A 23,898-nucleotide genomic window follows, 5' to 3' on the forward strand; every position below is an offset into this window, starting at 1 on the left:
ATGGAATTAAGTAACTCAAGTGCTGAGGAAAAGAGCAGGCAAGGCCATCAGAAGAGGCCCGCGACAGAGACCAGCAGCACTATGGAGGCTGAGGGATGGTTCGGGAGGAACACGGCCCTGCTCACGCTGCCAGGGCAGGGGCCCCGGGAGAGAACCAGCTGGCTGGGAACACTCAGATCCCAGTGGCCTCCTCCACAGCGCAGGGGCAGGAAAACGTGTAGCGGGCTGCCTGCGGCCACGGTCTGCACGCCCACGCCCACGCCCCCCGTCACGTGCCGCCCACGCCTGTCCCGCCCCCCACGCGCCGCCCGCACACCTGCATGCAGTTGGTGAACATGACACAGACGGACATGAGCTTGGAGAAGACCTTCAGCAGCTCGGGGTTGGTGAGCATGCAGTCCTTCAGGCAGGTGTCCAGGAAGCCCGTGTGGTGGCCCAGCACGTCGTCGATGTTGGAGGCCTGTGGGGAACGGCACCGAGCCCCTTCTCAGAAAGACGAGCTCCAGGTGGGCATGTGCCGAGTCTGGTTTCGCTCACTCCTGTTCACGCACGGCCACCTTTCGCATGGCCTTGGGCTTTTAAAGAAAAACTTCCAAATACCACTACAACAATGACGGGCATAGCTGGTCCCTGTGGAAGGCAGGCCTCTCCCCTCCTCTCCCCCCTCCCCACCTCGCCTCTCCCCTCCCCTCCTTTCCTGCCCCCTTTCCCTCCTCTCCCCTCCTCTCCCCCACCTCTCCTCTCCCCTCGCCCTCTTCTCCCCTCACCTTATGTGAAAGGAAACCTGCTTTCAAATGTTGGCATCTATGGGGCTAAAACTCACGGATTTCAGGTTTTTCTCCAGGATGTGCCAGGTTGGCTCCATCACTTCGAACATCATGTAGTACTGAATGTTCTGGACGAAGTTGAGCATTCGCTGCCGCAGAGTGAAGGCCCCAGCAAACCTGAGGGACACGGAGGGCGGCCATGGAGGACGCGGCTGTGCCCTCTGCAGAGCAGGTGCCCTCCCAGCACATGGGACGCTCACGACGGCTGCTGTGACCCTCCACCAGCCCCACGGTGGGATGCGGGCTCCTCGGTGAACAGACCCCTCGGAGCCCCGGGAGCCCACACCAGGAGGAGCTACACAGCAATGGCCCATTTGTGCTTCACGATCGAGATGAGTTTTTTCTTCTGATTTTTTTTTTTCGAGAGACAGGGTCTTGCTGTGGCTCAGGGTGCAGTGCAGTGGCATGATCTTGGCTCACTGCAACCTTGACCATCTGAGCTCAAACAACCCTCCCACCTCAGCCTCCTAAATCACTGGAACTATAGCCATTCCCGGCTAATTAAAACAAATTTTTTTAAAGAGATAAGGTCTCATTACATTGTCCAGGCTGGTCTCGAACTCCTGGGCTCCAGCAATCCTCCCACCTCGGCTTCCCAAAGTGCTGGGATTACAGACAAGCCACCACACCTAACTGGACAAATTCTAAGGCAGCTCTGCCATCGACCCCTTTTTTCAATACCCTAAAGCCACGGACCGGCTGGAAAGCACTTCTAGTCCCAGCACAATGTGGCTGCCTGCCCTCGGGAGGGGCTCTCGTCCTGCAAACAGACTTGGGCAGGCTGCGGACAAGGCTGAGGGACAGAGCCAGCATCACTGTGCAGCCCCCAGACAGGAAAATGAAGCATGATGGATCTAAAGCTACAAAGGTGCATGTCCAGATGGCACTTCCAGAACCCTAAAAAGCACAACTGTCTACCTGCAGGGCACACGGTGGTGGGGGGCAGAGGAGGAACTGCCTGCCTGCAGGGCGCGCGGCCGTGGGGGGCAGAGGAGGAACTGTCGGCCCGCAGGGCGCGCGGCGGTGGGGGGCAGAGGAGGAACTGCCTGCCTGCAGGGCGCGCGGCCGTAGGGGGCAGAGGAGGAACTGTCGGCCTGCAGGGCGCGGTGCCGTGGGGAGCAGAGGAGGAACTGCCTGCCTGCAGGGCGCGCGGCCGTGGGGGGCAGAGGAGCAACTGTCTGCCTGCAAGGCGCGCGCGCGGCGGTGCGGGGCAGAGGCGGAACGCACCACTTGGCGGAGTGTAGCGAGTGCTGCTTGGCGGTTTTGTTGCTGATCCAGACGCTGCAGAGCTGCCGCTCCACGTGCTTGCAGTAGAACATGTGCCTGAACAGCATCTGGTAGCGAGTGAGGGCTTTCCTGCAAGAGAGGCGGCGGCACCTCAGTCGTGGGCCTTCATGGCCAGTGGCGTCGTGGACGTGGCGCCCATGCCCCACAATCTACATGGTGGCCCCGGGGTAGCCTGTGAATCCCGAAGGCACTCAAGGCCGGGGGAGCCACCTTGGGTCCTCCGTGGGACGACGTGGCCGCTGCGTGGCACGGTTCTCACGTCTGCCGAACCTGAAGGGGTGGCATCGCCCGGGTGGCTGGCCCGCACCTGTTGATGATGAGTGAAAGGGGCCATTTGACGATGTAGTCGAAAGAGAAGGCCTCCAGGCCGCTCAGCGTCAGCTCAGTGGGGTCAGCCTGGGCCATCGCCTTCTCCTGCTTGGTCTCGATGGCCAGAACGCGCAGGAGCTGAGTGATGAGGTCATGAGGCATCAGGTCGATCTGGGGAAAGGAAATGAAACAAAGCACGTTTTAGAGAAAACGCCAGAAGTCCAGCCCCAACCCCCACTGGTCCACGCTCACAGACCCAGCGCTGCGCCGGGTTCTCTAAATTCCGATTCTGTGTGGGTAACCCCCCATAGGCACCGAGGAATGAGAGCTGAGCAGAGCCCTGGCACAATTAGGGCTTGAGGAATATCTCACTTTATAGTGTTACTACTCAGCTATTTCCTGTTATATAATCCTTTACATAATCATGTATTAGTTTATAGAAACAGGGCTTGAATAATTCCTTTATATAATCCTCTATATATAATCATTAATAGTTGATTGTATGAGTGCCTGAAGAATATTTCCCTACATATATACCTATAATTATATCTTAGTTCATAATGGGAGGAATGCCTAAAGTGGACACAGTGCAGAGCATGAATTAAGGAATAAGCAGCTTATAGTTGGAGGAATGTCTGGAGCAGACACAGTGCAGAGCATGGTTTAAGGGAAGACAGTTATACCAGGACAAGAATCCATGGCCCAGGCGGCAGCGTTCAGTGTCGTAAAGATACCCGCTGTGTGGCAGGCTTGGGGCGAGAGCCACTCCTCCTGATAAAGGAGTTGTAGGACCTTGCTCCAGTTCTCGTGGAAGGCTGCCCTCAGACCGGCAATCCACCTTGGTGACTGTGAACTTTATCAGCTCTTACTACTGTGCTGCTTGAAAAGCATCTTCCCACAGAAGCCACTGGAAGCTGCCAGAAGGCGGCGGTAACCCTGACAGCTCTGTCACTGCTGTGTGACTTAAAGCATCCTCCTATAAATCTTCTTAGAAGTAGTTTCCCATAGATAGAGGTATCGCACTCTGCACCCTCTTCACTGCGCACGGCCCGCCTTCGAGCCTCGGTGACCTAATGGGGGTGGACCCCTTACTGCACGTGGCCCTTGCCTTCATGGGAACCGGGCCCCTTGCTGTGCACTGTCCACCTCCTGGCCTCGGTGACCTAATGGGGGTGGACCCCATGTTTTATTGCTCACGACCTTATCACTATCCTTAAGGATGACTTCACTCACTGCCCTGCCCCCTAACCTATACACAATAAATACTCACACTTCTGGACATTCGGGGCCTCCCCTGACTCCACTCATAGGTGGCGTGGCCCCCGAGCCCAGCTGCGATTTCCTTGTACTTCTGTGTCCTGTGTCTATTTCTCGGATCCTGCACCTCAGCACAGCATAAGGCTCACCCCACGACCCTGTGGACCCTCAGCCCTACATTCTGAACATCAGAGGCTGGCTTTTAGAAAACCCAAACATCTACTGATAAATCCTAATTCAAAACTGAAATACTTCCCATCAAAACAAAGTAAGAAAAATTCAGATGAATCACTTTGTAAACAGCCACTGCTGCCGTGGATGGTGTGAGGGAAAAACCATCAGGGACGGTCAGAGGAACCTGAGGGCCTTGGATGGAAACCTTTGTGCCACGACAAGCACCAGGCCCAGGTTAAAAATGAAGCGTATTTGATGAAGGATATGATAGTCACTACGGGCAAATACTACTGTCCTCACATCATTGCTCAAGTACTTGTTAAGTTCCAACTACCTGCGACAGGGTCCCCGTAAAACCAGCACACAGCAAACGACGGGCAGAGGATCAAGGAGGAAGGCGAACAGCTGACGGATGAAACGCTCCCCGCCACCCACACAGACGTGAACCCTGATGCCATTTCTCCCGCCCATCAGAGCAGCCAAGAGGCTTCTGCAGGTGCGCGCATAGCAGCCCCAGCTGTGTGGCCTGGAGTCCTGAAACGTACTCCAGTGAGGTCAGCCTCGGTGTGTTCTGACCCAACAAGTTCACTACTAGGAATTTTTCCTACGAAAAGATTCCTGCTCCTAACAATAGACCCCAAAACATCTGAAGCAAGAACAGGCAGAATTACAAGGAGAAATACAGTTCTGCAGTGATGGGATCTTCAGTGCCCGACAGAAGATGGGTGAGGAAAGACAGGGCCTCAGCACCCCAGCCCCCCACCTGCAGCCGAAGGCACATTCTCCTCCCATGCATACGGAAGACTCCAGGATGAATGCGGGGCCGCTAAACAAATCAATACATTCGCAAAACTCAGATCATACAAAGTCTGTTCTCTAACTACAACGAGATGAAGTTAGACACAAGTAACAGAAGGAAAACCAGAAAATTAACAAACACGGGGAAGTGAATCATAATCCATCAATGGTTCAAACGAGAAATCACGAGGGTATCAGAAACACTTCCAGATACACGGAAATGCAAATGCTGGGGGCATCGAAGGCTGAGCTGGGCGGGGTGTTTATGGCTGTAAATTAACTTTGCTAATTAAGAAAGCAGAAAAAAGAGCTCACTAAACCCCTAAGCAGCACACAGGAGTAACGAAGATGAGAGAAGAGAGAAACCAGAGAAATAGTCAACAAACCCAAGAGTTGGTTCTTTGAAAAGATGAATGAAATCGACAAATTTCTAGCTACATCAGCTAAGAAAAGATGAAAGACTCAAATTACTAAAATCAGAAAAAGAAGGGCGATAACTACCCATCGCACAGAAATAAAAAGCATATCCTCGAACTCGGTGAACTGTGCACCAGAAGATTGGAGGGGGACAGAGCAGACCCATGGGCAGCAAGGGACCCGGTCCATCTCAAAACCTCCAACAGAGACAAGCCCAGGCCTGAGGGCTCCCAGACAAACCTGCCAAACGTTCAAAGAATCAACACGCTCCTGGGGAGGCCCAGGTGGAAGGATCACTTGAGCCCAAGGGTTCAACCAGCCTGGGCAACATAGTGAGACCCCCATCTCTATTAAAAATAAAAATAAAAAACAGAAAAAATATATATATTGCCAGACACAGTGGCTCACACCTGCAATCCCATCATTTTGGGAGGCTGAGGTAAGTAGATCACCTGAGGTCAGGAGTTCAAGACCAGCCTGGCCAACATGGTAGAACTCCATCTCTACTAAAAACACAAAAAATTAGCTGGGCCTGGTGGTGGGTGCCTATAATCCCAACTACTCGGGAGGCTGAGCCAGAGAATCACTCGAATCCAGGAGGCGGACGTTGCAGCGAGCGGAGGTTGCGCCATTGCACTCTAGCCTAGGCAACAAGAACGAAGCTCTGTCTCAAAAACAAACAAACAAACAAAAACAAAAAGCATTAACACCACTCCTGAAACCCTTTCAAAAAACAGGTGGATGGACACATCCAAACTCATGCCAGAAGGCAGCAAAGCCTGACACCCAGGCCGGACAAGAAAATTGCAAGAAAACCCGAGACCCGCCCCTCGTGGGCGCAGGTGCAAAGACTCCCGGAGACCCCGGCAAGGCAGCCCCCGCAGCAGTGAAGGAAACAGACCCTGTGGTCGCCTCGACTGGGTGCGGGTGGGGGTGGGGGTGGGGACAGGGCTGGGCCGGGCTCTCTCCTCCTCCCAGGCCCTCCAAGGTCCCTGCAGCAGGGGGCAGCCCCTGGCACCCCACCCACCTTGAGGTCGTCCTTGAAGGGGTCAGTGTTGGCCGTACTCATGCGCAGCGCCAGCTCCAGCAGCGCCTCCAGGCGGGGGGGCGTGATGTCCTCCACCGGCTTCCGGAGCTCCTCCTCTGTGAGGTCCATGAAGTGCACGAAGAAGTCCCCCTGGTCCATGAGGAAGTAGCGCTTGATGGACCTGTGCCAGGGAGCAGGTGTGAGCACGTCCCGCAGCTCGCAGGTGCTCACCACAGCGCCACGCTGAGACGGGCCAGGCGCTTGGCTCTCAGGCAGGCGCTGAGATCACTGTGCAGGCTGTGGCAGGAAGAGCCGAGAAGGGGCGGGTGGGCCCTGGGCAGGCAGGGGAACCCGGGCCTACACCACCCACGTCGTGTGCCAGGCCCTCAAGCTAGAGACCTTCTGGCAGTGCCCACTTTCAAAACGACAAGGCAGAGCTGCCAGAAGGAACCGAGCGATCTCAGCCCCACACCCCGCAGACCCTGGTTTCAGAGGGGGGCAGGTGCCCACACTGGGACAGAGAACCACCTGAGGTGCGCCACCAGCTCCTTCTCCTCCATCAGGAAGTCCAGCAGCACCTTGCTGGCGTAGTTAAACGCCTTCTCGATCTGCTCCACGTACGCCCGCTCTTTTAACGTGTAGATGATCTCTTTAGCCACTGGGCAGGTGACATCGTGACCACACTCTCTGACTACGTTTAGGTATTTGCCTGAGAAGGGATGGAAGAAAGCAAATTCAAAATCTCAGGCCTTAGCCATCTTTGTCTAAACAGGAGGCGGCGTACTGGAAACAGAACGGGCTGCCTAACGATTCTATGCCCTGGCTCCTTTGCAAACTGCTGCCAGCCGCTACAGACTGAGGTGGTGTCCTCGGAGCTCTGCCGTGGCTCTGCACATCTGGAATTTTCTAGCCAAAGGCAGAGAAATAATTTTAAAAAGGCGTTATGAGAACCAGAGGTCTAATCACTTCCCACCCCTTTCGTGACGGCCCGAGTGCCAAGCCTGAGTCCCCGCACCACTGCCCCGGGTCTGGGTCAGGCCCTAACCTGTGTGGTCGGGGCTCGAAAACACTGCTGGCCAGCAGGTGTGAGTGCTTCACGGTTTCTCCCGTCATGCTGATGGAGTTTTAGAAACCAGAAACGGAACACAGAGAAGGCACTCGTGAGAGGGCCTCCTAGGGTCAGGGAGAAAACAGCAACCTGATGAAAACCTGGCAGCAGAGACCATCTTAAGGCCCAACTCAGCGCCGCGGCACACAGCCCAACAGACAAGCCGGACATAACCTCCGCCACGCACTCACAGACGCCCGGGCTCCGGGCGCCCACCGGGTGAGGGCCCGGGCTGCAGGAGACTCTCCAGGCAGTTAGGCCGTGCCCCCGACGCCTGCCCGTGCGTGCCGCACCTGTGCTGAGGATCTTGTCCGCCATCTTCTGCAGGAAGGACGGGATCTGCGGCTGCACGACGGTGTACCGCTGGTCCCAGTACTTGTCGTTGTAATCCTCCTGGATGCGCTCTTTCCGCAGCTCGTGCTCCTCAACCATAAACTCGCTAAAACCACAGAGCAAAGCAAGGGCGCTCGAGAGTCAGGCAGGAGACACCCTCCTCCAGGCCGGCAGCACGGAGGGACAGCCCTGACAGAGGCCACAGACTTCCAGACAGCCTTCCACGGGGGCCACACCTAACCTGCCACAGCCACTTCTCAACTGTGCGCTCAAACAAATCTACGAACCTCACTCTGGAGTATTAACCTGCGTTCGGGGAGTCTGTGGGGTCCGCAGGGCGTATTAACCTGGGTTCGGGGAGAATGCGGGGTCTGTAGGGCTGGGTGGGAAATTGATTTGTCTTTATCTGCACCCGCCTCTTTTTTGAATTTAGCATTTCCTTCCACCAGGCACCAAAATGATGCTTGTGCGGGGTGCGTGGGGCAGACACCAAGAGAGAGCAGACGGCTGCCTGCATGTCAGCATCGGAACAACCTCAAAGGTCGTTTAGCACGCCAAGTGTGAAGCTGCTTTTTTTGCTAGGCCCATTAGTAAAGAAATACGTATTTCCATATCACAAATGCATCTTTTCAAAATATTTCAACAACTGTATCTTAACATAATAGACTATAGTAAAATTCTTTGCAAACAATCATGTTTTTATGAATTTAAATACATGTCACTGTAGAGAAGCCGACAGACCCCACCAGTTCAGGAGGTCCTTGCACCAAACTGGCTGAAGGGCCTGACGGAGGCATTTCACGTCCTGCACACGAGAGGCCCTAAGCAGCTGGGGCATCCCTGCCCTGGCCGCCTGGGCAGCAGGTGCACGTCTGCCCAGTGTGTGCTTTCCCGAGACCACAAGCAAAGCAAGGCTCTGCCCGCAGAGAGGGCAGCACACGCCCTCCGGGTCCCCCATGGCCCTAACTATACAGGAGAGGGCAGCACACGCCCTCCGGGTCCCCCGTGTCCCCAGGAGCCCTACCCGTACGGGAGAGGGCAGCACGTACTCTCCATGTCCCTGGGAGCCCTACCTGTACGGGATATGGCTGAACACACCCTCCATGTCCCCCGTGTCCCCAGGAGCCCTATGCATATGGGAGAGGGCAGCACGTACCCTCCATGTCCCCAGGAGCCCCACCTGTATGGGTCATGGATGATGCCCCTGTAGATCCACTTCTCCAGAACCTCGAAGTAGGGCGCACTGGCTGCCTTGGTCAGGTACAGGCACAGCTCCTGTGCCTGGCTGTCCCCCGTGTAGCTGAAGCTCCTGTCGTGAAGCAGGCTCAGCGTGGACCCCCCAAGACACTCGCCTTTGTCCACCGAGGTGGCTGCGGGGGGAAGAGAGCTCACTGCCGAGAGGGAAGCAGACACTCAGACTGCCAACGACCCCGCTGCGGCCTCCCGCGCTTCTCCAGACTTCTCACTGGGACGGTGTGTGTGTGTGTGTGTGTGGGATGTGTACAAACTGCAAGGTTGTAGCTGCTGATGAAAGCTGACCAGTAAGACCTCTCAGGGCTTTCCTCTTGCAAATAACACATGGAGCTACATGGGCTTTGGCTGCATGCCCCTGGCCTGGGCACCGGCCCCACGCCCCGGCAGAGTCTCTCCTCACCCTGGGTGCTGTGCTGTGACACCCGCCCCCCACTGCCCCGCTCTCCCCAGCGGGCACGCACCAAGGGAGGCGAGGATGTCCATGGTGCGCATGGCCGGCTGGATGTAGAACCAGAGCTTCTGCAGCGACAGGAGGCCCTGCCTGTGCAGCTGCTCCAGCTGCGACACCAGGATCAGGTGCTCCTTGACCAGAGTACGCATGGCGGCCGCAAGGGCGTGGTTCACCTGCCCATACTCAAAGGAAGACTTCTCTTCGATGAACCTATGAGAAGAGCTGTCAACTTCCCCAAAAAGACAAGCTGCACCCAGATAAAAGGTCAGACACTCTGAGTCTCGCGCTACACAGGAAGTAAATGACTCACTCGAATCCCACAGCCCAGAGGGAAACTTTTGTCCCTAGGAGGAGATGAATCAGGACCCCAGGCGGTGACTCAGACCTTCCAAAGCTGAGTCGGTCACGGAGTTGCCCCCAAGGTGGGGGCTCTCTTTAGAAGGGATGCAGATGTCTCCATGGTCATCAGGATGGGACCTAACCCCTCCCTCACAACAGTGTAAGCCCGCAGGGACCGCGCCCGGTGCCCACCTGGTCACGGTGGAGTAGCTGGCAGCCACCGGCAGGATCCTGTTCACCAGCTCCCTGATGGACAGGTCCAGGTTGGGGTCCACGAGGAAGGTCCGGCTCTGCCTCCCGGCCAGGGGCTGAGCAGTGACGTGCCTCCCGTCCACGCCCACCAGCACATACAGCAGGTCCTCCACCACGGCTGACTCCTGCGAGGCCAGGGGCAGCGTGCCTGCGGGCACAGAGAGCGCTGCGGCTCCTCGGCCCCCACCCCCACCCCCCACAGCCTCTGGGCCCTCATCCTCTGTCAGTCTCACTCCTGCTCAGTTGTGACGCCCCGACTGACTGTCGATGGGAACGAAAGGTCAGCCGCTGCGTTTGGCTCTGACTGACCCACTGGGGAGCTCAGTGGTTGGCTGAGTTCCACCCACTGCAGGTCGGGGCTGGCCTGGGAGACTCGGTGGCTCACATCAGGTCTCACCACGTGGGACGCCAAGATGCTCACACATGTGCCTGACATTTGAAAAGATGAAGTCAGGAGTTTAAAAATTAACTCCAGGGGAGGCTGTACTTTCAGCATTTCTAAGTCCAACTTGGTGAGTCTGGGTTACTCTGGGACAAAAAAAACCAACGTTGTCTTTGAAAAGCTATCATTTAAACGTTAGGAAAGCGATCGTTTCTATCCACACGTGTGAGGTGGCTGCAGGACGCACAGCTCAGTCTCCTCATGACCACCCCAGGAAACCTCGGGACGGCCACGGGCCATCCACCCACCAAACCCTCACGTCCCAGGGTGGGGCCGTGGCTCTCAGGCCACGGCCGGGGGAAGCGGCGTGTCAAAACGGTCCCCACTGGGCCTGACAGGGCCCCCGCGCCAGCCAGACCGCACCAAAACCGGGCCCTGGCAGCTGAGAACGGCTCCGCAGAGCACACTTCCAGTTTACAAGGCGGCTCTGCTGGCCTCCCGCGTCCGTGACTGCGGGCCTCGCGGCTCCAAGCGCAGCCGCAAGCAGCAGCAACGCGAGTCCTTCGGCAACAGCCTCGACCACGGCGCAGAGCCAGTTTGCAGCCCTCTGTTTCTGAGACGACTCTTGCTCTGTCAGCCAGGATGGAGTGCAGCGGTGCGATCTCAGCTCCCTGCAGCCTTGACCACCCAGGCTCAAGCGATCTTCCCTCCTCAGCTCCCTCAGTGCTGGGACCGCAGGTGTGTGCCGTTATTCCTGGCCAACTTTTAAATCCTTTGTAGAAGTGGGGTCTTGCCATGTTGCCCAGGCTGGCAGAGCGACACTTCTGAACTTCAAGTTCCTTTGCTTTCCAGGTCCTCCAGTGGCCTGTTCGGGACCCACAGAGCCGAGCCTCCGACACCCGCCTGCCCTTCCTACAGCGGTGGGTGTGGCCTTCTCGGGACCCACAGAGCCAAGCCTCCGACACCCGCCTGCCCTTCCTAAAGCGGTGGGTGTGGCCTTCTCGGGACCCACAGAGCCGAGCCTCCGACACCCGCCTGCCCTTCCTAAAGCAGTGGGTGTGGCCTTCTCGGGACCCACAAAGCCAAGCCTCCGACACCCGCCTGCCCTTCCTAAAGCGGTGGGTGTGGCCTTCTCGGGACCCACAGAGCCGAGCCTCCGACACCCGCCTGCCCTTCCTAAAGCAGTGGGTGTGGCCTTCTCGGGACCCACAAAGCCAAGCCTCCGACACCCGCCTGCCCTTCCTACAGCGGTGGGTGTGGCCTTCTCGGGACCCACAAAGCCGAGCCTCCGACACCCGCCTGCCCTTCCTACAGCGGTGGGTGTGGCCTTCTCGGGACCCACAAAGCCGAGCCTCCGACACCCGCCTGCCCTTCCTACAGCGGTGGGTGTGGCCTTCTCGGGACCCACAAAGCCGAGCCTCCGACACCCGCCTGCCCTTCCTAAAGCGGTGGGTGTGGCCTTCTCGGGACCCACAGAGCCGAGCCTCCGACACCCGCCTGCCCTTCCTAAAGCAGTGGGTGTGGCCTTCTCGGGACCCACAGAGCCGAGCCTCCGACACCCGCCTGCCCTTCCTAAAGCGGTGGGTGTGGCCTTCTCGGGACCCACAAAGCCGAGCCTCCGACACCCGCCTGCCCTTCCTAAAGCAGTGGGTGTGGCCTTCTCGGGACCCACAAAGCCGAGCCTCCGACACCCGCCTGCCCTTCCTACAGCGGTGGGTGTGGCCTTCTCGGGACCCACAAAGCCGAGCCTCCGACACCCGCCTGCCCTTCCTAAAGCGGTGGGTGTGGCCTTCTCGGGACCCACAAAGCCAAGCCTCCGACACCCGCCTGCCCTTCCTAAAGCAGTGGGTGTGGCCTTCTCGGGACCCACAGAGCCGAGCCTCCGACACCCGCCTGCCCTTCCTAAAGCGGTGGGTGTGGCCTTCTCGGGACCCACAGAGCCGAGCCTCCGACACCCGCCTGCCCTTCCTACAGCGGTGGGTGTGGCCTTCTCGGGACCCACAGAGCCAAGCCTCCGACACCCGCCTGCCCTTCCTACAGCGGTGGGTGTGGCCTTCTCGGGACCCACAGAGCCGAGCCTCCGACACCCGCCTGCCCTTCCTAAAGCGGTGGGTGTGGCCTTCTCAGGACCTACAAAGCCAAGCCTCCGACACCCGCCTGCCCTTCCTAAAGCGGTGGGTGTGGCCTTCTCAGGACCCACAAAGCCGAGCCTCCGACACCCGCCTGCCCTTCCTAAAGCAGTGGGTGTGGCCTTCTCGGGACCCACAGAGCCGAGCCTCCGACACCCGCCTGCCCTTCCTAAAGCGGTGGGTGTGGCCTTCTCAGGACCCACAAAGCCAAGCCTCCGACACCCGCCTGCCCTTCCTAAAGCAGTGGGTGTGGCTTGGCGTTTGCTGGGCGGCAAGGGCGTCTTCCAGGGACTGCCTCTTACTCTGCATCACCGACTTTCCACCATGTTGGCCTCATTCATCCACAGCCACCAAGTCTTGGCCAATACCCTTGTGGGGAGAAGCCTCACAGTGGGGTGGAGGTGCGCCTGACTGTGGAGGGACCTCAAGAGTTGCTTCAGGCCGGGCACAGTGGCTCACACCTGCAATCCCATCACTTTAGGAAGCCAAGGTGGACAGATTGCTTGACTCCAGGAGTTCAAGACCAGCCTGGGCAACATGGTGAATCCCTGTCTCCAATAAAAAAAAAAAATTAGCTGCATGTGATGATGAACGCCTGCAGTCCCAGCTACTCAGGAGGCTGAGGTGGGAAGATCACCTGAGCTCAGGAGGTCGAGGCTACAGTGAGTTGAGATCGTGCCACTGCACTTCAGCCTAGGCAAAGGAGTGAAATCCCATCTCAAAAAAAAAAAAAAAAAAAAAAAGTCAGTTGCTTCAGCTCCCCAGTATCCAACACGCTCAGTGCCATCTGGACACCCACGATGATGACTGCAATTCACTGCATCCAAACGACCACCAACCACGGCTCCTCCCACGACGATGCCTGCCAGTCACTGCATCCAAACGACCACCAACCACTGGCTCCTCCATGCCGGCGTGGGGAAGAGGCAGCACAGACCTGGAAACAGCTTTGCAGGCTGCACGGGAGGGGCACTGCCATGGCGGCGCTGGCCAGGGGGACGCCCACACGGTGTGTGTGGAAGCACGGCAGGAACGTGGAGAGCTGGCAGCCGCTTCATGCCCACAAGGTTCTGGTGCTTTCCAAGGCACCTGTCCTATCACACAGAGATGCTGGCCAAATCGTGGGGAGAGGGGCTGGACAGTCCCCCGCAGGTACGCCACAGTGAGCTCCATTCTCAAGTCTGCACAGGCAGCATGAGGGGGTAGGGACGGCGTGGACAAAGGCAGGCGAGGCAGGCTGGACTGTGGCCTGTGGCCGTGGGAGGGAGGTGGGGTGAGGTCGCCCCTTTCCTGGGATGCTGAGTGTGCAGAGGGCACCCACACCCTGACCTGAGCCAGCTGCAGGGCTCACAGCCGCGTCTCACACTCAGTGTGCCGAGGGCACCCGCACCCTGACCTGAGCCAGCTGCAGGGCTCACAGCCGCGTCTCACACTGAGTGTGCCAAGGGCAGCCGCACCCTGACCTGAGCCAGCTGCAGGGCTCACAGCCGCGTCTCACACTCAGTGTGCCGAGGGCACCCGCACCCTGACCTGAGCCAGCTGCAGGGCTCACAGCCGCGTCTCACACTCAGTGTGCCGAGGGCACCCGCACCCTGACCTGAGCCAGCTGCAGGGCTCACAGCCGCGTCTCACACTCAGTGTGCCGAGGGCACCCGCACCCTGACCTGAGCCAGCTGCAGGGCTCACAGCCGCGTCTCACACTCAGTGTGCCGAGGGCACCCGCACCCTGACCTGAGCCAGCTGCAGGGCTCACAGCCGCGTCTCACACTCAGTGTGCCGAGGGCACCCGCACCCTGACCTGAGCCAGCTGCAGGGCTCACAGCCGCGTCTCACACTCAGTGTGCCGAGGGCACCCGCACCCTGACCTGAGCCAGCTGCAGGGCTCACAGCTGAGACTGCACCACTGCACTCCAGCCTGGGTGACAGAACGAGACTCCATCTCGAAAAAATAAAAAAAGAAAATGAAAAACGCACTCATGAATTGTGACAGACAAACACATGCCAGGTCCCCAACGGCCTGTCGTGAAATGACTGTGTGGTCTCACCTGCATCTTGTTTACGAGCGCACTACCTTTAAGAGGCCTCTGAGAGCACGGCCGTAACAGAACCTACGGGAGTCAAAATGAGTGCCACACATGCTTCTGGTGCCTGTGAGTCTGCACCAGGGCACCAGGGCGCCAGGGTGCCAGTTGGGGAGGGGCCGGCTGCAGGCCGTCCCGAAGCTTAGCTCGCAGCTCCAGCAGGAGGGACGGAAGAACCTCCAGGACCCTGGTGAGCCACTTTCTGCTGCCACCCTGGGATGGGAGTGCGGAGGCGGCAGCCAGCCAGAGTGGAGCCTCGGCGCCTGAGGAAGGGCAGGCCCAGGGGAGGGCTGGGCTGCAGTGTCCTGCCAGGCAGAGGCCAGAAATAAACGCATCACATACCTATTGGCAAAGTCGTGTCTGTGCTCGTGCCGGAGCCAATCAGGAAATCTCCTATCAGTGCAGGTCTGTCGTACACCCACGCTGGGAAGACGGGGAGGTGCTGGCCTGAATTGTTTTTGTTCTGCTTGTCTCGAAGCATCTTTCTTTTAAGCTCCAGAGACTACCAAGGATGTTTTTAAAACAAAACCAGAAAGGTACAGTTTAGTGCCAACACTCAACTAAGACACTCGCAGAAACTGTTACCTTTGCAAAGATGATGAAGACTCAACCACATAGAAATGAGGTGCACCTCAGCACGCCAGCCACAGCGTGAGGGGCTGGGGAACACGGCAGACGGGAGTCCTAGCCCTTCTTTTCAGGGGTTCAGGTCCCACAAGGGGCCCCCCAAGAACCATGAGCACCAGCAGGGGAAACCGTGGGAGAGGCTGCATCCCGGCACAGAGCAGCTGTTTCAGAGAAGGGCGCCCTGTGAACAATCAGAATTGCTTCTTCCTGGCAGTGACTACCTTTGCTGGGTGAAAACAGGCTTCAGCAACAGACAAGCACCCTCACCCTGCCGGAGAAGGGCCCCAGGAAGGCTTGAGGCAGCAGCGCCATGACAGGGTGGCTCCTGATGTGGTCAGAGCACCCACCCTCCTGAATCAGTGGCCGCCCGAGGCTGACGAGGCCGGCCAGGGCTGGTCCAGCTTTCGGAAGCACCGACTCCCACTCAGGGCGGGTCAGGGACAGCGGCCGGTGCAAACCGTCTCTGTACTTGGCAATAAGACCCAGTCTCCTTACATGCCACACAGGGAGAGCGGTGCCAGGGCTGAGGGGGACTTGGACAGAGGCCTGGCAACACATCTGGTGCCCAGGAACCGGCCAGGTCCTTTGGAGCCACTGCACTCAACACACACCCAGCAAGGCTAGGATGCCTCAAGGATGCAACTCTGAAGGAAGTTTAAAGGCCACAAAGGCAGAAACGTGGCAGCTCCAAGGAGAGAGACTGGGAGATGACTTACATCAAAAGACCAGGGCAGGACAGAAAATCAAAACCCAGAGCGAGTCGTAAACACAGACAGAGTAACAAAAATGGTTCTACTTTCAAGTCTTGAAAATATAGTAATCTGAAAGCATCTCCTCAAAATTGTCAAAAATTTCATGAATGGGGGGGTCAGGACTGGGCGGACTCAGAGCCACACGGCCACCTGCAGTGTGAATGGGGGGTCAGGATTGGCGGGCTCAGAGCCACGCGGCCACCTGCAGCGTGACTCCCAAGTGGGTAGGAACCTCCTTGGTATTTATTCTTGTAGTCCAGAATTCTAGGTTTAAAAAATATTAAACATATAGAGCTAGGTCATGATTAAGCATTAAGCCTCAGCCTCTCTAGTAATAAATGACAGAGATGTGCCCTTCCGGCAGGGGCCCGGCACAGCAGTAAGCGTGGGCGCCTGTGGACAGCCACGGACGCAGTACCTGCTGCAGTGTGGAGCCAGTGGCCACGCTGCCAAGCTGCTTCCTCAGCTCCTCGAGCTCCTGCATGGAGATCTTGGAGGCTGCCGCAGGGACGCTGATGCTGGTGGCACTGCTGCCCACAGTGGCGGCTGCGAGCTCAGCTCTTTCTTTCGCATTCTGTTGTAAGTACTGCAGAGTCTGAAAACATGCAAACACTCAAACCTCCACACCAGGCCAGCACAACCCTGGCCACAGTGGATGAGCAAGGGACATCACCGCCAGGACGGCTGCCCACCTGACAGGTGCTCCTCTTAATAGCAGAGCGACACACGGGAAATGAGAGGCCCCCAGCCCCAGAGGCTGTTTCTCATGTTTACATCTATCATGGGTGATCTTTCATTCTGGTTCACCACAAATGTCCTACCTGGCCTAGAAGTGCTACTGGTGAACTGACGGGAAGGTGGCATGAAGAGAGCAGGAGATGCCACCTCACGCCCGACACGGGCAGCCGGGTGCAGTATGGCAGGCGGCATGGCACCCACCTCTTTGTCTTCCGTGAGCTTTGACAGCAGGTATACCAGCGGGTCAAGGTTCCTCGTATTTTTGGATTTCAGTTCGTCATATTTCTTTAGAAAGTCTTCTGGGGTACGAGAGAACTCTGCAATTTTAACCTCAAAAGCACAAATATGAGTGATTTAATGACAGTAATTAATAAAGCACTTTAAAAAAACCTTCAAGAAAATTAAGCACAGTGAACCAAGAGTTAAACTTGGGTAGGCTAAATAATCATCTCTCTGAAATAAACGAAGAAAACTCATCTGAATATTGTGTTAAACTTATCCATGTTTGGAACCAGGCAGTGGCTCACACCTGTAATCCCAGCACTTTGGGAGGCCAAGGCAGGTAGACTGCTTGAGTCCAGGAGTTCAAGACCAGCCTGGGCAAAATAACAAAACCCCATTTTTTTTTTTGAGACAGAGTCTCACTCTGTCACCCAGGCTGGAGTGCAATGGTGTGACTGCGGCTCACTGCAACCTCCACCTCCCGGGTTCAAGTGATTCTCCTGCCTCAGCCTCCTGAGTAGCTGGGATTACAGGTGTGCACCACCACGCCCAGATAATTTTTGTATTCTTAGTAGAGATGGGGTTTCGCCATGTTGGCCAGGCTGGTCTCACAACTCCTGACCTCAGGTGATCCGCCTGCCCTGGCCTTCCAAAGTGCTGGGATTACATTCGTGAGCCACCGCACTCAGCCCACAAAACCCCATTTCTATAAAAAGATTAAAAAATTAGCAAGGCGTGGTGGCACTCGCCTGTGGTTGCTACTCGGGAGGCTGAGGTGGTTGGATCACTTGCGCCTGGGAGGCTGAGGCTGAAGTGAGCCAAGATGGTGCCACCTGTATTCCAGCCTGGGTGACAGAGTGAGACTCTATCTCAAAACAAAACAAAACACAGCTTATCTGTATTTCCCATTATGGTTTCTTTCCTTTTGTGCTTCTCCTTGTTATTTTATTTTTTGCAGAGACAGGATTTCATCACGTTGCCCAGGGTGGTCTCGAACACCCAGGCTCAAGCCACCCAGCCGCCTTGGCCTCCCAAACTGCTGGCATTACAGGCGTGAGTCCCTGCGCCTGGCCTTTTTATGCTTCTTCAGGTTTGTATGGAGAGTAGCTGCTTACGTTTCTTCCCAGGAGTTTATGAGTTCACCGTACACACCTCACTGTATTGCCTCAGGAATGTACGATCATGTGCAAGCTTTGGGTGTTGTGCTCAGTGATTTTTTTTTTTTTTGAGATGGAGTTTCGCTCTTGTTACCCAGGCTGGAGTGCAATAGCGCGTTCTCGGCTCACCGCAACCTCCGCCTCCTGGGTTCAGGCAATTCTCCTGCCTCAGCCTCCTGAGTAGCTGGGATTACAGGCATGCGCCACCATGCCCAGCTAATGTTTTGTATTTTTAGTAGAGACGGGGTTTCTCCACGTTGACCAGGATGGTCTCGATCTCTTGACCTCGTGATCCGCCCGCCTCGGCCTCCCAAAGTGCTGGGATTACAGGCGTGAGCCACCGCGCCCGGCCTGTGCTCAGTGATTGACAATGCTTCCCTCAGAACGGACTCAACGTGTGTCCCGTAACTCTCTCTCTCACTCAGCTCATCTGCCTGATTATCCTTGTCCCTTATCGCTGTTTTGAGCCAGTTTAAATAACTGAAGATTCATAATGTACTTTTAAAAATAGCCTTCAAATTCAAAATCATTTTCTGAAAAACTATAATTCTGAATTACGTATCATGTGAATCAAGAAATGACATCTTAAAGGGATTTCGGCACGGTTAACACCAGTGCCTCCTTTTGATCCACAGGAATGCACATGTCAGGGCTCTCCCTCCTCATGGCTGCAGGGGATGGAGTGGGGAAGGGGGAGGGCTCTAGGCCCAGCGTTCTCCTCGGGCCTCCATTTACTCATCTGCACAGTGGGAAGCCATAGGAGCTGCTGGGGGAGTCAGCAGAATCAGAGCTGCATGCATGAAGCCCGAGTGCTGTCCGCGTCATTCCCAGTACCACGAGGCCACCCAGGACAGGGCCCCAGCTCCGCACCCTGCACCAAACACAGCCCTGCACCATCCCGGCCCCGGGGCGGTGCTCACCCCGCACGGCACCACACCAAGCGTGGTGCTTACCTTGGCGCTGTGAGCAGAGACGGTGGTAGTGACGTACGGGGTCCTGTTCTTCTGAAGCAGGTCGATGTAGACCTCAGCCCCATCTCCTCCGTGGACTCGCAGCAGGCTAAGCAGTTCGTTGACGTCATGGTGAATCCGAAATTCACTCATAGTTATGGCTCTGAGGCAGCAACATCACAAAACATTCTCCTAAAGGTAAGAGGGCAGCTATTCATAAAATTAAAACTGTATAAATAAAAATATATTTTCTGACACTCAAGCCTGGCCAATGTCAGACCTTTGACAAACCAAGTTATTACCTGGCCTGCCTGGCCTAGGGCCCCTTCCCCAACCCCCCAGCAGCCTCTCCGAGGGTCCTGTGAACGGGACTGGGACTAGAGTCTCTTCCCTGACACCCCAGCAGCCTCTCCGAGGGTCCTGTGCACGGGACTGGGATTAGGGCCTCTTCCCCAACCCCCCCAGCAGCCTCTCCGAGGGTCCTGTGAACGGGACTGGGATTAGGGCCCCTTCCCCAACCCCCCAGCAGCCTCTCCGAGGGTCCTGTGAACGGGACTGGGATTAGGGCCTCTTCCCTGATACCCCAGCAGCCTCTCAGAGGGTCCTGTGCATGGGCCTGGGATTCGCTGGCCAACAGCTTCCAGGCGGCCTCCACAGCTCTGGGAGCCAGCCTGTGGGCAACGTGGATGTGGCCTGATACCTGGGGACCCCCTTTCTCCTGCGTCTCCCTCCACACAAGGGTCTGGGCCAGCAGGGGACGCTCTGCTGCTCGCCTCAACTGGTGGGCAGAGCGTTCTGGTCCCAGATGTGCAGACATGACACCCTGCCTGTGGGGTCTACACAGGGAGCTGTGCAGAGGCCCAAGCCATACACACCATGCCAGCTCCCAGTACACACAGTAAAATCACAGCCTCCACCCGAGAGACCCACACTGGTTCTGAGACCCTGCGGTACCCAGCTGCAACTCCCTTCGCCCATCCAGCTCTGTGTTCCTTCTGCGTTCCCGGACCCATGACATCTCCTTTTCTGCATGGCTATCCACAGAGATGCTTCTGGTAAGATTTCTGCACGTTCCCTACACATCTGAGCTAAGTGAGGTTCCGCTGCAGCTGCTGACCAGCTGTCCCAGGGTCTTGCCAGGAGACACATGACACATGAGATGGAAGCTGTCACAGACACGCTTGAGTGGGCAGCAGAACATGGGGTCAGGGTGCTGGGTAAGGTGCACTGCCCCTGGGTCAGGGTGCTGGGTAAGCACTGCCCGGACTCTCCCATCAGTGGCTGGTCATTAGCCACTGTCATCAGGAGTTCTGATACAAACACATGGCTGTTTGCACCGGCTCCTCCCTGTAATCCCAGCATTTGGGGAGGCTGAGTGAGGTCAATCGCTCAAGGCCGGGAGTTCAAGACAGCCTGGGCAACATAGTGAGACCCTGTCTTTACAAAAAAAGTACAAAAATCAGCTGGGCATGGTGCCATATGCCCATAGTCTCCCACTTGGGAGGCTGAGGTGAGAGGATCGCTTGTGCCACTCCAGCCTAGGCAACAGAGGGAGATCCTGTCTCAACAAAAAACAAAACAAAACGAAACAAAAAACACACACAGGCAACTGGCTATAGATTAAAAAACAAATACAAGTAAACTTTACATGTTTCACAAACATTTCAATTCATCTACACAAGGGCTCTTCATCTGGCGTCCATGAATAATACCTAACACATGAGCCCTTGACAATTACAGGCAAAATCATCTGTGAATTTTCTGAGGAGATGGCCCTTCAACAAACTCTCAAACGCATTATGACCCAAAAAAGGTAAATAACCATGCTGCAGACAGCCTCAGGAAGATAAGATGAGCTCAACAGAACATCGAATACAGGAGACTCGGCCGGCACACACTCCCACGACATGCTAACTTGCTTATCGGTGTGGGACCCGACGGTGAGAAAGTGAGATTTGAATCCTGTGTGACAAAAAACAGCGTCTCCATATATGAACATCAAATTCTCGTCACAGACAGGGCATCTCCAAAAATGGAAGTAGACCAACAAGCATGCAGGGTCCCTGAGCTGCTCGGGCACATGCCTTTGACTCAGGAGGTGTTCATGGTTAACTACAGTCCATGCACAAGGCCAGCAGGGCACCCAATGTGGAGTCCCACACAGGCCGAACACTGAGGTGGTCACTTCCAGGCGGTGGGACCCTGAACAAGGACATGTCCTCTCCAAGCTTATTCTGAAAATGGGAAGCCATGGGTCCTGCCTGAGCTGTGGTGGAGAGAAGTGAAATCATCCTGAGAAAGCACAGAAGAGCCCATGTAGGGCACGTTGGGAGCCAGATGTAAGGCTGAGTGCTCCATAGGGTCGTGGGGTGAGCCTTATGCTGTGCTGAGGCACAGGATCCGAGAAAAAAAGAGACAGGACACAGAAGTACAAAGAAAACGCAGCTGGGCTCGGGGGGCCACGCCACCTATAAGCAGAGTCAGGCGAGGCTAGGCTGGCGAGGCCCCGAATGTCCAGAAGCGTGAGTATTTGTTGTGTATACGTTAGGGGGCAGGGCAGTGCGTGAAATCATCTTTAAGGATAGTGATAGGGTCGTGAGCAATAAAACATGGGGTCCACCCCCATTAGGTCACCTAGGCCAGGAGGTGGACAGTGCACAGCAAGGGGCCCGGTTCCCATGAAGGCAAGGGCCACGTGCAGTAAGGGGTCCACCCCCATTAGGTCACCGAGGCTCGAAGGTGGGCCGTGCGAAGTGAAGAGGGTGCAGAGTGCGATACTTCTATCTATGGGAAAACTACTTCTAAGAAGATTTATGGGAGGATGCTTTAAGTCACACAGCAGTGACAGAGCTGTCAGGGTTACCGCCACCTTCTGGCAGCTTCCAGTGGCTTCTATGGGAAGATGCTTTTTAAGCAGCACAGTAGCAAGAGCTGATAAAAGTTCACAGTCACCAAGGTGGATAGCCGGTCTGAGGTCAGCCTTCCAGAAGAACTGGAGCAGGGTCCTGCAACTCCTTTATCAGGAGGAGTGGCTCTCGCCCCAAGCCTGCCACACAGCGGGTATCTTTACGATACTGAACGCTGCCGCCCGGGCCATGGATTCGTGTCCTGGTGTAACTGTCTTCCCTAAACCATGCTCTGCACTGTGTCTGCTCTAGGCATTCCTCCGATTATAAGCTGCTTATTCCTTAATTCATGCTCTGCACTGTGTCCACTCTAGGCATTCCTCCGATTATGAACTAAGATATAATTATAGGTATATTTGTAGGGAAATATTCTTCAGGCACTCATACTATCAACTATTAATGATTATATATAGAGGATTATATAAAGGGAGGCTTCAAGCCCTGTTTCTATAAACTAATATATGATTATGTAAAGGATTATATAACAGAAAATAGCTGAGTAGTAACACTATAAAGTGAGATATTCCTCAAGCCCTAAGCGTGCTAGGGCTCTGCTCAGCTCTCATTCCTCTGTGCCTGTATGGGGGTCACCCACAGGCCCATACAGGATACTCTTGCACTGTGGTTACCAGAAAAGCAGAAACAGACAGACAGCCACCGTTACTTCCTGGAGATGGTAACGCTGTTATCTGGGAAATGGTTAAGTTTACAAAAGGAAAAATTGGGTCCCAATCACTGACAACATCTTAAACTACCAGTTGCTTTCTTCTTTTTCTTTTTTGAGATAGAGTCTCGCTCTGTCCCCAGACTGGAGTGCTGAAACACGATCTCAGCTCACTGCAGCCTCCACCTTCTGAGTTCATGCGATTCTCCTGCCTCAGTCTCCTGAGTGCTGGGACTACAAGCGCACGCCACCACACCTGGCTAATTTTTTGTATTTTAGTAGAGACGGGGTTTCACCATATTGGCCAGGATGGTCTCAATCTCCCGACCTCGTGATCCGCCCACCTAGGCCTCCCAAAGTGCTAGGATTAAGGCATGAGCCACCACGCCCGGCCTACCAGTTGCTTTTTTAATAGTCATGGGGAGTCTGGGATGAGGCCCTGCAAACTGCTTGTGAAGCAGAAAAGACAACCCAAAACTTTCCGCCTAGCAGCCTCTTCGAATCCTAGGGAAACCTGTTTCACCCACATTCTGTTCGGCTCCCCGAGGACTGCAGGCTGTTCTGTACCTGCTGGATTGAGAAACACTTTGGTCATGCTCGGTGGCAAGAAAAGCATTTGCCACCAAAACACAGCACTTCCCTACCAGACACGAGTCAGGAGAAACCTACCCTGAAGAGAAGTCATCTAAGTAAACATTTACTTAAAAACCACCTTCAGAAAACTGTACATCTCCTGTAGAAATAAAAGCAGGGGCGTCTGCATGTCACAAGCGCTCGTTTTTGAGAAGCCTGCTGCTCTCCCCGAATGTGGGGACATGCCTCCAGAAGGGAAGCCCACACCAGCACGGGGTCCCTCCCCCCAGGGGACCTGTAGGAAAACCCTGGGGCAACTCTGGGGTGTCACAGTGACTGAAGGGTGCTCTTGGTACTTAATGCGCAAGGGCCAGGGACACTAGTGTCCCGCCAGAAATGAGCAGAGTCCCACTGAAAACACAGCTCGGAGGAGGATTCAGCCGTGGCCGCTGACTTGTTCTTCTCGATGCTCCTGAATTCTTACTATTTATCAGGCAAATAGGCCCAGCGTCTGTGGCTGGGCAGGACTGAAGTACTCCTCACACGGCCATGAGTGACCACAGGGACGAGTGCTGAGGAAGCCAGGCACGCATGTCACACTCCACCACGGACAGGCGGGGCACAGAGAGGAACCTGACCGACAGCCTCTGTGGAGGGCTCAAACCTAACTGCACAAATTGGTTTGAAAAATGTTATTTTACAACTTGTGAAAAATGTCAAGGGCCCAAATGCTTTTACAGAGACGGTACAGCCATGCCTCACTCAGCATTCTGAGAAATGCCTGCCAACATGGCGGAAACCAGTCTCTACCAAAAACACAAACATCAGCCAGGCCTCCTGGCACACACCTATAATCCCAGCTACTTGGGTAGCTGAGGCACAAG

General features: G+C 55.9%; 1 protein-coding gene across 2 annotated transcripts in view; it reads right to left on the bottom strand.

Annotated features, from left to right (window-relative positions):
• The window catches only part of TUBGCP2 (tubulin gamma complex component 2), a 28,707-nt gene that overhangs the window by 3,546 nt on the left and 1,263 nt on the right, over positions 1–23,898 (bottom strand). Inside the window, exons 2-15 of one of the 2 annotated variants that reach the window (XM_039464978.2) lie at positions 18,875–19,063; positions 16,744–16,872; positions 16,223–16,399; positions 14,768–14,927; positions 9,774–9,981; positions 9,253–9,452; positions 8,718–8,907; positions 7,498–7,643; positions 6,625–6,805; positions 6,097–6,277; positions 2,422–2,594; positions 2,055–2,183; positions 824–944; positions 317–460 (exon numbers count right to left, since the gene is read on the bottom strand). In XM_039464978.2, coding sequence (XP_039320912.1) covers positions 317–460; positions 824–944; positions 2,055–2,183; positions 2,422–2,594; positions 6,097–6,277; positions 6,625–6,805; positions 7,498–7,643; positions 8,718–8,907; positions 9,253–9,452; positions 9,774–9,981; positions 14,768–14,927; positions 16,223–16,399; positions 16,744–16,872; positions 18,875–19,024 — 2,289 coding nt within the window. In that variant the 5' untranslated portion in view covers positions 19,025–19,063. Of the gene's footprint in view, positions 1–316; positions 461–823; positions 945–2,054; positions 2,184–2,421; positions 2,595–6,096; positions 6,278–6,624; positions 6,806–7,497; positions 7,644–8,717; positions 8,908–9,252; positions 9,453–9,773; positions 9,982–14,767; positions 14,928–16,222; positions 16,400–16,743; positions 16,873–18,874; positions 19,082–23,898 lie in introns of both variants that reach the window. The other variant, XM_039464979.2, reaches the window with a different exon arrangement.

Source organism: Saimiri boliviensis, chromosome 12 (assembly GCF_048565385.1).
Source record: "Saimiri boliviensis isolate mSaiBol1 chromosome 12, mSaiBol1.pri, whole genome shotgun sequence".
NCBI lineage: Eukaryota > Metazoa > Chordata > Mammalia > Primates > Cebidae > Saimiri > Saimiri boliviensis.